At 41.6% G+C, this 16,879-nt stretch overlaps 1 protein-coding gene across 1 annotated transcript in view; it reads right to left on the bottom strand.

Moving 5' to 3' along the window:
- Positions 1-266: 266 nt before the first annotated feature.
- The window catches only part of LOC306943944 (kinesin-associated protein 3-like), an 18,892-nt gene continuing 2,279 nt past the window's right edge, over positions 267-16,879 (bottom strand). The window contains exons 3-20 of the mRNA XM_079530502.1: positions 16,549-16,706; positions 16,089-16,150; positions 15,278-15,419; positions 14,400-14,499; positions 13,714-13,838; positions 12,827-12,925; positions 12,367-12,545; positions 11,741-11,903; positions 10,892-10,992; positions 10,200-10,308; positions 7,864-7,976; positions 7,500-7,665; positions 4,727-4,852; positions 4,116-4,214; positions 3,593-3,678; positions 2,978-3,131; positions 2,646-2,730; positions 267-2,014 (exon numbers count right to left, since the gene is read on the bottom strand). Coding sequence (XP_079386628.1) covers positions 1,912-2,014; positions 2,646-2,730; positions 2,978-3,131; positions 3,593-3,678; positions 4,116-4,214; positions 4,727-4,852; positions 7,500-7,665; positions 7,864-7,976; positions 10,200-10,308; positions 10,892-10,992; positions 11,741-11,903; positions 12,367-12,545; positions 12,827-12,925; positions 13,714-13,838; positions 14,400-14,499; positions 15,278-15,419; positions 16,089-16,150; positions 16,549-16,706 — 2,170 coding nt within the window. The 3' untranslated portion in view covers positions 267-1,911. The remainder of the gene's footprint in view (positions 2,015-2,645; positions 2,731-2,977; positions 3,132-3,592; positions 3,679-4,115; positions 4,215-4,726; positions 4,853-7,499; positions 7,666-7,863; positions 7,977-10,199; positions 10,309-10,891; positions 10,993-11,740; positions 11,904-12,366; positions 12,546-12,826; positions 12,926-13,713; positions 13,839-14,399; positions 14,500-15,277; positions 15,420-16,088; positions 16,151-16,548; positions 16,707-16,879) is intronic.

The following is a 16,879-nucleotide window of genomic DNA, read 5'->3' as shown; positions in this document are numbered from 1 at the left end:
AATCCATCCACCCTACTACCATCCCCTATCAATCCACCCTACTACCATTCCCTATCAATCCACCCTACTACCATCCCCTATCAATCCCAATATGAATCCATCCACCCTACTACCATCCCCTATCAATCCCAATATGAATCCATCCACCCTACTACCATCCCCTATCAATCCCAATATGAATCCATCCACCCTACTACCATCCCCTATCAATCCCAATATGAATCCATCCACCCTACTATCATCCCCTATCAATCCCAATTGCTTGTCCTAAAGTAGTTACGATACTTTCACTAAGTGAAAGTACAATTACAGATTTTAAATTGTACCCAGAAAAGTGCAAGTAGATGAAAAAGTTACTTAATTACAGTAACAAGAGTACTTGTTGTAACTATTTACTTTCAATCTCTGTGAATATGGTATTCAGAGGAAGGGCTTCAGTTACAGTAATGCAGTAGTAACATGAGACCCACAATGTAACCATCTATACCTCTTATACTTGATTTATACCGATTTATATAATGTGTTGCATCGTGCGACACCGACGTGCAACAACTAAGTGTAAATCAGGCTGTAAACTGTATAAGATACTTTCTACTCACTATCTACACATCATAGTGCATGGTAACAAAGGTGGCTGTGTGGAACTGTACTGGTCTTAATTGACATGCAAGAAATTAGTGTTAAATGAGCAGGTATCAAATCTTTTTGCATTCCGATAAACAAAAGGCAGTCTCTGCCTGTCACTCCCTGACACTGGCATGCACCTGTGACACTAAGTAATGATTCTTAGTTGAACTTTTCACTTCACGTTTGCTTTATACTTAATCAACAACAAGCAGGAGCTTTTAGGCTGTAAGTGGTGATTATGTCACATACAAAACTTGACAATGACTGTAAACATATACTATTTTTCCCCCCACATTCAAGTCCAGGTTGAAAACTACTGGTCAAATGAAATTAGCAATATACAGGAAGATATTATAAAGAGTTATATCAAGACGTAACAGATATAACATGGTGGCAGGTTTATCCCAATGGAACAGCAATCATGTATAATAATTATGTAACATTATGTATCTACGCCATTTTCAAACGCATGATGTGATTTTGTTTTAGTAACTGGAGCTAAATTGTGCTGCTCACAAGTATTAATATGTTAAAGTTCTTATGTGGCAACAGTACCTAAATTGAACATTGCACTGGGAAGCAATAGGAGATTGGGACCATGTTGATTTCAACAGTAGAATTATTTTACATTGAAGGCCCGTCAATGACCCCTTTGAACAATTCATTACATGTACATGTTCAGTACATAGATGTTGCTTTGGCTTAATGAATAGTGTTGTGTTGACAGATGATCAGAGATCTCTGCACCAATCCACCTAAATTGAGAAAACCTCTCAACAAAGAGGTGCTGACAAACCTACACCTATTGCTTTGAACACAATCCTGATGCCCTCCCAATAATGAAGGATCTTTGCATTATTTCAGCAATGCAATTTTTTCAATCTCCAAATCGTTTCCACCCAGTTTCCGCACCGAAGGCTCTTTGATTCTCACCCGTCTCTGGTTGAGTGAACCATTCAGATACTGTCTTGCAAGTATAATGATGTATGTCCTGTAATTTATCCTGCTCTGGATTAGAATAATTTCTACCCCAGAAAAGAATAGATGATGCATAGGTGATCATTACCTTACAATCTATGGCAACATTTACAATGACCATATTAGTAGCTATAGCAAACTATGGAAATATGATGATTGCATGGAGCATACAGGCATGAGCTATAATAGCTATGGACACGCGTGATTATCTATTCAGAGGTGTGCAATGATGAACACTGAGGAATGAATGCAAGTTAATAGAATTTGACCAACATAGAATGTCAGTGGATGTGTGAGTGTGTTTGTTTATGTATACTGATAGTAAGGCTGTTCGTCAGGTCTGAAGCCATAGGCTGTGGCTGGTCGTCCTGGAGAAGTGCTGGTCTGGTCAAAAACATCACTGACATCTCTGGAACAAAACAATAGTTGAATGAGAACTATAGGCCTACTACTGAATTAGGGTCATTACAAAAACAATTACACTGATTATAAGTTACATTATATGACACAAGTGCTCTTTATTACGGTTATGGTTCAAGTGCACTGGTTATAGTTGTTACTGAATGAATTGATATTGTTCTTAATAGTTAATATTGCTGTATAAACAGAAAATAAATCGCCAGGTTGAGATACCAATTTTATCCAATCAGGTTCCAGTGTTCCAGTTTATTCTGTATCATGTATAAGGTCTATCTCCTAATTGGATAAAATTGGTATCCTGCCTAGAAAACGTATTTTCTGTTTACTAGAGAGCTGGGGAGACAGGGAGGCCCCTGTTACTGAATAAAAAAATGCTTAATAGCAATGATTGCTGTCAGAATATAGAGCTATATAACACTTATTTTAACAAACAAACAAAATATCACTTACACTACCTTTAATTTGATCATATTTAATGAATTAAAACACACTCAAATTATCTCATGGGGATCAAGCAAAAATACACCTGTGACTCATTCTGGGACCAACAGAATGAGTCACACTGTCAGTTTTTAGTGTGGGGTATGTATAGGATAGGCTGACTTGTGTTGCTAACTCACCCAGCGAGGTGTGAGTCTCCATTCTGAGGCTGTAGATCATGGTAGAAATCTGGACTGACCGAACCATCCGCTGGAGTTATGCCATCTGGAAGGACACCACATACATGATACATTCACAAGAACATAGGGCTTGATGCCTTGGATAATTCAGGGATATCAACTGTATAGAGCTTAATACTCAATCATGTGACACATGACAATGACTGCAAGTGAAAATACAACATTGTATTAGTATAATAGTTGTGTGTGTGGGTGTGTGTGTGTGTGTGTGTGTGTGTGTGTGTGTGTGTGTGTGTGTGTGTGCGCGCACGTGCGTGCGTGCGTGCGTGTACCAGCACTGTAGAACAGATCAGCCCTGTCATTGTCGTCGTAGAGATACGGCTCGGCGTCGTCCACCTGACGACTCTCCACCATCTCCAACCACTGGTTGTTATGGAATCGGAACTTCTCAGACTGTATCTTTCTGCCCCATTCCTCATCATACTCCTGGGACACAGCCAGGAAAGAAGGGAAGGGGTGGAAGGGTAAGGAAAAGAGAGAGAGCGGAGAGAGAGTAGAAGACACAGAAAGAGATTCATTGACTTCTTAATCTGAGAATTTAAAATAGGCACGGGTCCAGAAAGGCTTGGGATCAACTGGTATAGCTTAATTCAGCTTCATAGTACAAAAATATAATTTACAAGATATGATCCTCCTCTTTCTATATATGTTCTTCTAGTGTCCTAATTTATTTTCTACGGTAAATTCTGTGGATATCATTTGTTTTTAACGACATGTGACGGATTTCAGAATAGCAGTTCACTACTGTATTATAATTATTCATCATATTATTAATAATATTAAATAATATAAATATAATATTAAATATATAATTAATTATATTATATAGTTTTATAATGATGATGACAGTACTGGTGAATGTGTGTGTGTGTGTGTGTGTTACTCACAGCGATTATATCTAGTGTGTTATCACAGACTTTCCTGATCTCAGCGTTCTTGTCATGCATCAGGTCTATGAGGTAGGCCGGGGCTTCTGGAGGGGGAGGGGCTTAGGAAAACAAACCTATCACAATGAACACAGCTTAACCCCACACAGTCACTAAACCAGTGTTTGTAATCAGACTTATCATCTCAGAGAGAGACACACACACACACACACACACACACACACACACACACACACACACACACACACACACACACACACACACACACACACACACACACACACACACACACACACACACACACACACACACACACACACACACACACACACACACACACAGACTGACTGACAGACTGCATAAGGAGAATGAGAGTATTAGTAACAAAGTCAGTGTGTGACTATTTTGGGACGTTTTGTGTAATTTAACAATAAAACAATGACTGTAATCACTGGTGTAAAAGCTTATTGACTTGTGAGCAACAGGACAGAAATGTAAGCACTTTGCATTGCAGGAAGGATACGTGTGTCTTTGATGATTACATCACGTGTGGCCTGATGGAAAACCATCTGGTAGAAGACATACACAATCTGACACACAAACTCATCATCCTCCTGTTGGGCTACACACAGGAAACAGAAACAGGAAAAGGAAATTATTACATAGGAATGTAGTAAAACTGATACTGATGTAGACAAAACAGCACTATTGTAACTTGTAGTAAAATGTATTCTAAAGATATTTTATATTTTATATTCTAAAGAACGGAAATGATGAACAGATGACTGCTTCCGCTCACGGCTTTCAGTACTCTACACAGAATGTAACATTTGACGATTGTGGAAGATTGGTCTGGCTTGGCTGGTCCATACCATACCCTATCAGAGACCTAAAGCCTTGGTGGCAGTAGAACAAGCAGCATGTGTTATTCTACAATTATTTGAATGTTGATGGTCGCTTTGAAAAACAGAACGTGGGTGACACTTCTAGAGCAATGCCGTTTTGTATGAGGCATAATTCTATTATCTATTATTTGTTTAAAATTTCAGTACTAAATCGACAGTGAATTATTTTTGTGTAACAGATACTGTACCCGCCCCCATCTCTATTGTACTGTATGTGTGTGTTTGTTACCATTGAGCAGTTCTATGATGGCCGGGATGATGCCAGATTTGGCCAACATGGCAGCACAGGCGTCGTCCATTGAAACGGTTCCAATCATTATCACTACCTCTAAGATGAGGTCATCCTCTGCTGAGCCTGACACACACACACACACACACACACACACACACACACACACACACACACACACACACACACACACACACACACACACACACACACACACACACACACACACACACACACACACACACACACACACACACACACACACACACACACACACACACACAGGTCCATTTTGTGTCGGATATGCATACAAATGAGAAATGGCTTTAAACCTAAACCTAGAAACAGTGACTTATTAAAGAATGAGCCCCCAGACGACACCAGACATGAAGTATAATTTCCAGTGTGCTTGCTATTTCTCTAAAGGTGACAATGCACTGGCAATTTAGGGGAATTTAGTATGAGTGACTGGGCAATGAGCAAAGAGGGCATGGACCGGTTTCTGTAGGCTTCAACCAATTAAACTACATGACGTTGATGACATGATGTTAAGATCACTTACATTTTTGCATTTTAGGTGGTAACTATACCTTTCAGGACGGTAACCCCTTTTGGGGTAGTTGTTGCTATGTACAGTATATACATAGTTACATACATACATTTTTTGTCATTTTTGAGGGGCGCCAGCCCCTCCTATAAACAGCTATATTCTGTCTTAAAACAAACATTAAATGCCATTGACAATGAATAGAGAATTTACATCATATGTGTCTGAGCAAATCGGCTGTCGGTTTGTCGGTGGAAACCCTTGGCCACCACCATTCTCTTGGTGACATAACTAAGGTATGTTTCAAGGTTGGTATAAGGTCAAAAATGTATTTGAGCACCCCTCACTTCACACGGGTGTGATTTTTGAATATATATTTGAAGGTTTTCAGAAAACTTGAGTCAGAGATTTAGAAGGCGTTTTTAGAATCGGCCTCAGAGTCAGTCGTAAATGGGTTACAATTTCATGGCGATATTGGCTAAAAGTATATGGTCTGAAACTGCTCACCTGTCATCACTGCCTTACTAGCGCTTAGTTACCATGTGTAAAAAACAACGCCTCTCTGCTTTTATTGCTGTGCACTTGGTCTTGGTGATCTTCCCCAAGCCGGGATAATTGCAGAATATTGTCAGACGGCAGGCATTTGCTGGTGGGTGACTTCACATGCAACTCAAATGCCTTTATAGTTTATACCCAAAGACTTCAACCAAGCACTAAACATGCTGTTCTCCAACCAGGTCTCTGTGAACTTGCGATTCTTAACAGTAAATGGAAATAACAGAAATAACAAACTAGCTAACTAACTCACTCTAACTTACCCTTTATGAAGGTAAGCATGAAGACAAATTGACATCAGTGTGTATACCGGGGAGGCATTTTAATGGTGGCTAAATCAAATGCAATCCAGAATATGATATTGGTAAACATAGGTACTGCTACTGCACTAATGATGGTTCCTCTGAAGCTTGTGCTTCAGCCTACAGAGGGAGCCAGAGCTAACAAACCAAGTTTTTTTGGAAGGATTTAAGTCCATTGTCTAGGGCAGAAGAATTGATGCTAATGGGCTGTAACGGTTTAGGAAGTTGCTGTTTACTATGAAAACGTGCAACGTCAGTCAGTCAGTCAGTCAGTCCGTCCGTCACCCACCCCATGCCTCCATATATGGGCATGCCTTGTGACATCACGTTACATCACGTGACTCCCTGATGTCATCAATATTAAGCCCATATGTGGGAATGCCCATATATGGAGATCTCTGATGTCATCAATATTGACATTGTTCTGACATTCCATATGTTGATCCTTCCCCATCCATCCTTCCTCTTCGGTGACTCCCTTTTGACTGATACCTGTCCATTCAAACTCTAGACGGGCCCGCCCCAAAGTTATTAGTGAAGCCGCGCCCGGCAGCCGGCGAAAACTAGAGTTCGCAACAGGCCTGAAAATTAAGGCCCGGCCCTAACTGGGCCCTCATCAAACCCTGTACACTCAAGACACTGCCCCCTCTGCCACCCTTAGATCTCCATATATGGAGCTGACCTGTTCTGACATTCCATATGTTGATCTGACCTCATCAAACTCTGCACATTCAAGACACGCTCCATATATGGCCAGTACAGAATTAATTCCATATGTTGATCTGACCCCCCATAACAAAGCGCCAGCGCTCGCCCAGCAGTCTGCCGTCACCCAGGCGGATGCGTGCACGCCAGGGAAACGGGGCCTTACCTTAAGAGTTTCCTGTTATAATATACATAACACTCTATGGCCATTAAAGGTAGAGGACATGGTGTGATGTGTTATGGTGGTAATGGTTAGTGTGCTTTACTGCTTATATTCATGCTCTTGGCTGTTTTCTCTTCTTTATTTATTTTTGAATGTGTAGGAAATTGTGTTGCCTATGTCCAGGCTTTAGTATCTCAGCGGATTATAGATAATGCGTTATGTATGGGCCATGTGATTGTGATGCTGTGAAACAGCATGTCTGCTTGGCAATCTACCCTGTATAAATAAAGCAGGCCTGCCATTCACAGTTCTGCTCTCTCGGATTCTGCTCATGTTCGTTTCTCCACTTCAAAATAGTTTGTGGGTCTTGTGTTGAGACCCACATGATTAGTGCAGACCCTCCGCAGTCTGCTTCTATCAACAAACATGAGATTTTTGTATAGAATAGCACTTCAGACAAAGACAAATAAATGTAGGCGACTTCCTGATGTGGGGATTTACCTGGTTTAAGTCTGTCTTTGAGATAAGGTACTAAGTTGTATTCTTTGAGCACCAACTCCCAGTCCAGGTCAGGGATGGTGAGGTTGGCCAACGTTCCCAGACATTCTAGAACAAACTCCTCCTCTTCCTCCGCACAGATCTGAGCTGCTAAGTCCCCAACATAGTCCTGATGGAGACAAGCACACACAGAGAGAGAGAGAGAGAGAGAGAGAGAGAGAGAGAGAGAGAGAGAGAGAGAGAGAGTTACGAAGAGAGAGAAGTAGTAGGAGAAAGAGAGAGAAACTGTTAAAGGACAGTAATTATTTGCAGCCCAACATATAGGCAGATAGCACAATACTAGTGGAAGGATTTGGGGATAACTAACAATAAAAAGCTGTTTGGTCGGTCCATCATGCTGGGAGATGTTTCTGATCATCTTCATCAGAAGACAGTCCTTCATCTTCAGAGCTCTCTTCATCAGCATCTTCAACCCATTACCTAGAGACACAAAGAGGGAAGTGGACAAATCTATAGCAGTGGTTCTCAAACTTTTTCATGTCAAGGACCCCCAACTTGACACGCATTAGTCTGCGGACCCCCATTAGAAAATATACACCAAGGACCCCCATAAAAGGCTACGGTCCCCCATTTAATGGCATTTCTATCTCTGGGACCCCAATGTATATTGTAAAAGCAAGGTTACTTTAAGTCTGAGAGTGTACAAAACTACAAATGGAACCAAATGGACCCCAAATGGAACCAAATGGACCCATTAGGGTCCATTTTGTTCCATTTGTACACTCTCTGAGTTACAGTCCCATAGGGGTCCATTTGATTCCTAATTATCATTTAGCTGGGGACCCCCTGGAACTCTCTCAAGGACCCCTAGGGGTCCCCGGACCCCACTTTGGGAACCACTGCACTACCGTTCAGTAAGGTCACTCCATAAAGAAATAGGACAACTACAGTACATTACTCTCTCATAGCTCAAGCCCCATACTGTACATACCCATAGCATACATAGAAACACAGCCACAAACACATAAACAGACGTGCATGCATAGATACATAGGCCCTCATTTATCAATCGAGTGGAAATTCTGCCCCAAATTCGAGTGTAGGATTCGTAGTACACCCACGTCGGGTCGGCATTTACAAAGTGATCGCAGACAGCTGTTTCTTCCTTAATTTCGTTCGGACGTTTATAAATGTGACGGCTGAAATCTATCTGGCACGCCCTATGAAATCAAGCCTCGCCCTCGTTTTTGCGACATGAACAACTGCAGTACGACCTTGGAAACCATAGTTACATGACGAAAAAAGTAAATAAAAAAGTCACCCCCCTCTCATACACACACAGACGCACGCACGCACACGCAACTTGCAAGTCCAACTGGTTTGTTGTAGCCTATCTTAAATAAATAAAGAACGAACACCTGTATGAATTAAATAAAGCTGTAGCTGCATGTAGTACCCTGTCTGTTTCTCCTCTCGCCTCGCTCGTTCACACTTCACACTTCACTATCGGCCGGGGCTACCCCCCCCCCCCCCCCCCCCCCCCCCCATGCTAATTTGCCCAGTCAATCATTTGATCCGCGCTACGCGCCTGCCGTGTGTTGTTAGTTGTAGCCTATATTAAATTATTAAAGTATTTATTCATTTAATATAGCCTACAACAATATATTAGTGAACGAAAATCTGAACCTGCATGTGAACAATGAATTAAATAACAAATAGGCGCACACACACGCTGCTGTTTTCCTCCTCTCCTGTCCTGTCTGTCTCTATCACTGTTCATGACACCGCGACCATGCACGTTTATGACAATCTATTTAGATTAGCCTACCTCGCTAGTCGCAGTAGTAGTCGGTGCAGTGGCTGGGCTATCAACTGACAATTATATAAATGTGCAGCCTAAACCAGCCTCATGTGGCACACTGGCACTGGTGGGCTGGCAGCCTGGCTGGGTGGTTTAGCCTATACCTAACTCCGATGCGGTCAGCGGTCCCCAATTTTGCGCTGGCACGCCGGCATGGCACATTTGGCATTCGAGCGACGCGTCGGGTTTATTAAACGAGGAGGAGATTGCACATAGGCTACTGTAACTCCAGAAAGACATCGGCCTGCTGTAGATTAGGCTACAGTAGGCTACCCAAATTGGGACTCTCCGCAGCTGCAGCGCTGCACTCTCCAACGTCCCGTCATGGAAATATTTCAGCACAGACAGCCCAAATCCTCGCATGTATGCGCTCATCATGCAAAACACTGTTTAAATGGCTTAGCATCTAACTTGCAACATTGTTTTTAAATGCACGATTTTAATTGCTTGCTTGTAAAGTTGGAAAGCTCCTACTAATTTCATATGACACAAAGACACATCGTTGATGTATTCCTTAACTTTTTTTTACTTTTTTACATTTAGCCCATATACATACCTATACAGTTTTATATAAACATTTTAGGAGTGAATACATATGTTTCGATGCCTGTGACAGCCTCTCAGCTGGTCAAACAATGCTGCTCCGCTGTTCTACGACAGAAAAACAGGTGAGGACAAAGCGTACGACAGCTCCCGACCAGACGTGGTTTTTGTCCTGGCTCAAGTTCAAAATCAAACGTTGGCGCAAATCGTAAATGCCGAAAATTGCGGTAATTTCGGCGTACACCCATATTTTGGCGTACGCACGGTTGATAAATGAGGGCCATACAGTGCAAGCATACCTTCACACATGAGCTGAGCATTCCTCTTGTTGGCGGACAGGTTGATGCAGAAAGAGATGAGCTCAGCATCTATTCTCTCTTCGCCATGCTCATACAGCATCTGCATCAGCTTAAAAGCATACACAGTGTAATTAAACTGGGTTTCTCTTTTAATTATGCGGTTGACAGTTGACACGTACACAACACGTTAATCCCATGTCTTTTGTGTGTTCATCTTTTATTCTAGCACCTTAACTAACGTCCTTAAGTATATAGTGCATATTACACAGTGCATGGCTGCTATGCTCACGCACCTTTATATATCTATATCTCAGGTACTATGTGTAAATATGTTTTTTTTTTACTTTTTATGGGAAGAAAAAAAAGAAAGAAAAAAACCCAATCACGACCATGACCTAAGATGAACTAAATGGTCCATGTAAAACTAAACATACTACCATACCAGCTAGAATCACTGCCAGCTCATCAGATATACATCCTGCATTAGCATTTAGGACTTGGCAATATTATGTTGGATCTATTATCATTCATGTTCATTTAAAATGTGTTTATCTTTAGGTTCAGTCCTTGGTGGGGTTGCGTGTTCAGACTAGAGTCCGATCTGTTTCACAGATTTGTTTGGACCATCAAGGGAGAAGAGAGAATATTGTATTATTTACTAAAAGTTTAGTTCCAGTAATGTATTGAAGTACCTGAGGTATACAGTCAGTGTAGGCGAACATGGCCTTGAAGCGGTCATCGACGCTGATGTGGTATAGGATACACATAGCCACTTGACGGTTGCTTTCATCAGCTAGACAACGATAAACAAATCATTCAAATCAAGTTGTTGTGCTGAGGCAGGGCAGACTGTACTAAGGATATGGCAGCAGCATGTCATAGGAATTTCTGTATAGATTGCAAAACACAACATTGCACAACAAGATAGCATTAGTCACATGGTCATGCATTATTTTTGCTCATTTTCTATTTAAGCCTATAAGACCTGGAACGCATCTGTGTCACTTTAGCTTTTAACCACTTTAACCATTATTTTAAACTTTAGCTATTGAAAAGTAGCAGATATACACGCTTGTAGATTTGCTATTTTTGGAATATCGTGAAAACCTGTGGAAATCTTTGAATATATATTCTTTCACAGCAGGATAAAAACATTGCACACTGCCTGACCATGATGTAAGCAACACAGCTCCAGATAATCATAATAATGGGTAGATTTAGGTGTGCATTGACTACTGTCTCCATGCCTGCACAAGTGCACATTGGCACACCCATGGCTCTGCAGGGCACACCTAAATCTAACACCATTATTAATATTGGTTAATATTGGCTTATTAGCTGCAGCTGTGTTGCTTATTAGCCTACTCTGTTGTAGTAGAAAATAAAACTACAAATTCAGCCCTTTAAGTAAAAGTCCCAAAGGATGAGTCCCATATCAAAAGAAAGGAACAATGTGACTAGGCCTAGGCCGGGTATGCTACAATATTATTTACTTTGAGTCAGTACCCTATTGTGTGTTAGTACTATCAACAGTAGATTACCTAGTAAGGCAGTCAGTTTAGGCAGTAGTCCAACCTCCACCATCTTGGCTCTGAGACCAGTGTCGAAGGAGAGGTTCAACAGCAGGCGCAGCGTCAAATTCAACAGGTCCTCGTGGTCACACGGTACCAGGCGGGCTAGTCTCTCCACGGTATCCACCTCAGCCTGCCACCGATCAGAGAACAGGGAATCCGAGTTACATTAGAAGTCCAGTCGAGACAGTTTACTGATCCTTTTTACAAAGGAATGCACACTGGAAATTGTACTTGCGGGAGTCACCCATTAAGTGAAGGTTATGAATTTTAAATATATAAATGTATACAGTAAGTACATACTGTACAATACTGACAGGACAGCACTGCAACGCATTATCATTCCCAGTGTAAGGGCAATTAACATACAGTAACGGCGCTGTGCGGCCTCTTTTCTTATGTCAATTAACATACAGTAACATTTAAAATAAACCTTTGTTGTTCAGAAATTCACCTTTTGTCACAAGTTACACAGTAACACAAAGCTCCTGCCAAATACAGTCATTATACTCCTTAGGTCATGTAACATGTTCAATATATGACAATATCTATTTATCTATAATATCCATCCATCCGTCCGTCCGTCTGTTTCTCACCATATCATTCTTGTTCTCCAGGAAGATGGACAGTTTTTTCAGGAATGACACGACTAGAACCAGCAACTCGTCATCGTCCCGCTCCAGAACTTTGACCAGCAGACCGACAATGTTCTTGTTCCTCATCTTCAACTCTGTCCGAGTGTCCTCAGCTAGGTTCAACAACAAGTAGAGAGACACTGGAGGACGCAGAGAAACAGAGATTTGTCTTTTTAAAATGGAGAGGAGAAACCGAGAAAAGGAGAACAGAGAATAAGATCCAAGTGGGGAGATGGTACACAAAATAGCTTGCCGGAAAATGGAGGCTAGGTATTTTGTCATTATTATTGAACAGTTTGTGTTGCTTCCTAACAAACAACAGAATGTTGAAAGCATCTATAGCCACAGTATAGCATCCCTATTCAGAGAACAGTATCCAGGCAGCACTGCTATGAAATCCATTTGCCACGGTTTGTCTTACCTCTTAGCAGTTGTTCTTGTTTAGCCAGAAGACCATGGTATTTCCTGTGGGCTTTCTCCTGATCTCGCCTCAGAGAACCGTTCTCTGGTTCCGAATCACGTACACAACATTGTTAAGGAATACAGAACTAGTTTCATGCCAACAAGTATGTGGTTCATTGTATTAATGATTGTAATTGTATGTAAAAAATGATAATTGACTAACAACATACATTGACAAAGTTATGCACACGCATGGCCATGCGTGCACGCACGCACGCACGCACGCACGCACGCACGCACGCACGCACGCACACATGAAAATGCTGATCGATTTGAAAAGTCAAGCCAAAAGTTCCTGCAGAACAGATTGGTCCCTGTCACTGCCGAGCCGTATTATTGGCTAAGGGAGGCTGATGACAACCACATGCCTACCGTTATTCCAATACAGCCACTTCTTCTCACCTGACAACAAAAGGTTTCACCAGGATGAACATGCTGTCTTCTCCAGTTTCCCCTCACTGCTCAACATGAAGCCCAATCGACCAGCAGAGGTTGCTAGTGTGTAACAACGACATGACCCCCCAACGGCTTCAATAAAAACACTGTTGAGTGTTTTTATTGGAGCACCCTGCCAAACCGGAGTCACGACTGCTGAGAATCAAACCGCAATGAGCAAGGTGAGCAAGTGCTTTTCCTCTATAGATGCCATGGGTCGACTTCAACAGGGGGTCCAAAATGTTTGGCAGTAATAGTAATGTAATGTATACGAAATTTGTAGACAGTGGGCAAAAACATCAGTATAGTCCCTTAGGTAACAGTCCAAACAATCTGAGCCCCACGGTAGTCTGTAATAGAGTGCAGCAAGATGAGGGAAGAAACTGTCAGCGGAACAGAAATGAAGGATATAAGCCTTGTTCTTTTTGTGTAGTTCCTCCTGCCAGAGGTCATATCTCTTCAGCTCATGCTCCACCACACTCATACACAACGCTCCGATCTTATAATGACTCACCACGGTGTGGAACTGGGAGAAACTGCAGAGGAGAGGACAGAGGGAAAATGTCATTGGCCAACAATAAATGCACAAATCTGGAATTTGTGCCAAAGATGTAACCCATCCTAACCTACTAAAAGCAGTGGGCAGATATTGAACGGCACACAGGGAGTATTTCATTGGTTCATTAGTTCAGTGGTTCATTGGCTCATGGACATTTCGACATGATGCCCGAGGAAAACCATATTGAAGAGGGAAACTTTGATTCCCTGGTGACAGCTCTACGTCCGAGGCACTGCTGCCCTGAGGCGAAAGTATTTTTTCGACAATGCTGTCAGTCGACGACGGTGTTGGTATGTTGCAACAGTGTTGCTAATTTATGCTATGTTGCATAGCATAAATTAGGCATGATAATGCGAGTTTACTGCCATCTAAGGCCTTTTGACTCTAGTCCATATTTTAAAACCTGTACAAACAACATAAGATGATCTATTAGAATAAAGATGTTTATTTAAACATTGTTACACATCACATAACAGCGGTATTACAGTGATGTGGTTATTGTCCCCTGCCCTAGTATAATGTGTATGTGCGTGCATACCTGGAGAAGCAGAAGAATATGTAGATGATTGTTGTAGCGAGTTCCACACTTTGTTTCCAGTCCTCCCTTAACACCCTGGCTAGGGCCCCTAGTGCTGCCTCTATAAACACACATCAACGACATCACGAAAATAACTTCACGATGCGAAAGTCTAACTGAATGCTGTGCAATATGCCTGGGATATAAAACAAATTCTACAGGGCAACAGGTACAGGAAATGTACAACGTTTTAAAGTTCAAGACATGGGTGTCAATTGTTTATAGCCGGAAACCCTCGACTGTAATAAGTGGATGTGGGGTCAATAGTTGGTTTGGGGCAGGAGAGAGATGTGTGGTTGCTACATGCTCTGAGCTTGCAGTAGACTCCAGAAAAGCCTCTTCCTCAGGACAGTCAGACAGTCAGTCCTAGCCAGGTTAAAGCTTACTGTCCACACGTACACCGGTATTTATTTTTTATTTTGGGGGCCCGTCCACATGCAAACGTGTTGGCCCCTAAAAACTGACTTTTTCATAAACTCCGACCACAAGATTCTTTAAATCTCTGTATCTACGTTGCGGCTGTCTCAGACTGGCTGGCTCAGACAAGATGGACTGAAATTTGCGGCCTTCAAGTCACAGTATGCGCCACAGTTTGACGTCGTCTGCCAACGCCATTATCTCTGTGCATGTTTCAAAACATTTCCCTCCCTTATACATAAATGTACATTTAATATTCTAAAATATTGTGTACCACACATCAATGGTTTTATATTGGTAGACTGTAACAAGGCTATACGTAAAGAAGGAGAGAGATAACGTTATGCTACACACTGGGAGGCCAACTGGAGCCCTGCAGCAAACCAGGCAGTACCACGCCACATAGGCTACAGAACACATACCGTTGTGCAGTAGTTCCTCTAGGTTGTCAGGGTTACGGGCCAGCTGGAGAATGAGGGAAGACCCTCTGATCTTCTCTGGAAGGCCTTCATACAGCAGCTCAACATACTCATCTACTCTGGTTATACTGGCCTCCTCGTTCAACTGCACGCACACACGCACACGCGCACACGCACACGCACACGCACACACACACACCAATGTAATACTAATACTGCAAATATAATCAAGGGCATGCTGAAACAAAACCTTAAGCAAACTAAACAAACCACAATATTCTCTCAAAACCACTTAAAATACGTGTTCTTTTTAAGTAGTGCCATAAAGTGATTACATTGAGAAGGAATTTCATCTCTAATGCATCAGCTAACTATCAGTATTCAACTAAACTTAAACATTTATAACTAGCTAATACAAGTGTAATATGCCACAAAAAAAGAAAAGAAAAGGCTAAGTTTTTTTTTGTTTTGTTAAAAGAATATGGCTCTACATTCTGATAGTATTGATTGCTATACACAGTGTATAAAAGTCTCTCCAGTCTCTACAATAAACCTTTTAGCGCTACAATTCCAATTTTGTCTGCTCATTTCTTTGCGTCATCACTTTCAATTTAATTTGCATTTGTTTATCCTGTATCCTGTATGAGTTCTCTCTCTTGATTGGATAAAATTGGTATGCTGGTCTGAAAATCAATTTTCTGTTTTCTGCAGAAATAGGGAGACCGCCTATTACTGAACAATCACTTCACACAGAAATGATTACAATACGAATATAGACATATCCCTTCAACAAAAACCTTAACTTTCTTCTTACCTCCATCCCTTCAAATGGGGTGAGCTCTTTAGGTTTCACCACTCTTTTTTCTCTCCTCTCCACTGGAGACAGAAGAACACAAGTCAACCTTAAACAGTGGTTGTACTGTACATACTGTAGACCACAATGCCTGGGAACAATAGTCTCTGTAGTAGTTCCTTGTTTAGTGTTATATTAAGAATATATTGCAAGACACCGCAAGAAGGTATGTTTATCGTAAAATAAAAAAGAAAGGGCATAAAAGAAAACTGAAAGCTACATTATTCATTCCAGGGGTAATAATTTGACAAGTCTGCTAATATTATTTGTAATATTACTGCTAAATTGAAAAATTTGGTCAAACTAATTGACAGGGAATAGTCACCCCTGAGGGCTTGAGTTTATCATCAACTATTTAGGTTAAATTTATGGCGCATAAAGAACTGGTCGTGGTCAGTGTTAAAAAGTACAAACTACTGACCTTTGCCTTCTCCTGGGGGAGACTTCCTGTTCTGGAGATAATAGAGGAGCTGCTCCACTTGGGGCAGACGAGATGGAGGGATAAGCTTACACTCCTCCACCACCTTCCTCGCTAATGCACCAACATCTGTACTGGGAGACAGACTCTTCACACGGATACTGCAGAGGATAGAGGGACAGAGATGGAGAGGAAGAGAGGGAGGGTGGCAGAAAGGTAGAACAATAAGTGTGAGAAGAGAAGAGAAGAGAAGAGAAGAGAAGAGAAGAGAAGAGAAGAGAAGAGAAGAGAAGAGAAGAGAAGAGAAGAGAAGAGAAGAGAAGAGAAGAGAAGA

This window comes from Electrona antarctica, assembly GCF_951216825.1.
Source record: "Electrona antarctica genome assembly, chromosome: 19".
NCBI classification, from domain to species: Eukaryota; Metazoa; Chordata; class Actinopteri; order Myctophiformes; family Myctophidae; genus Electrona; species Electrona antarctica.
Note: the sequence above shows the minus strand (reverse complement) of the source record. Positions and strands in the feature narration are given on the sequence as shown.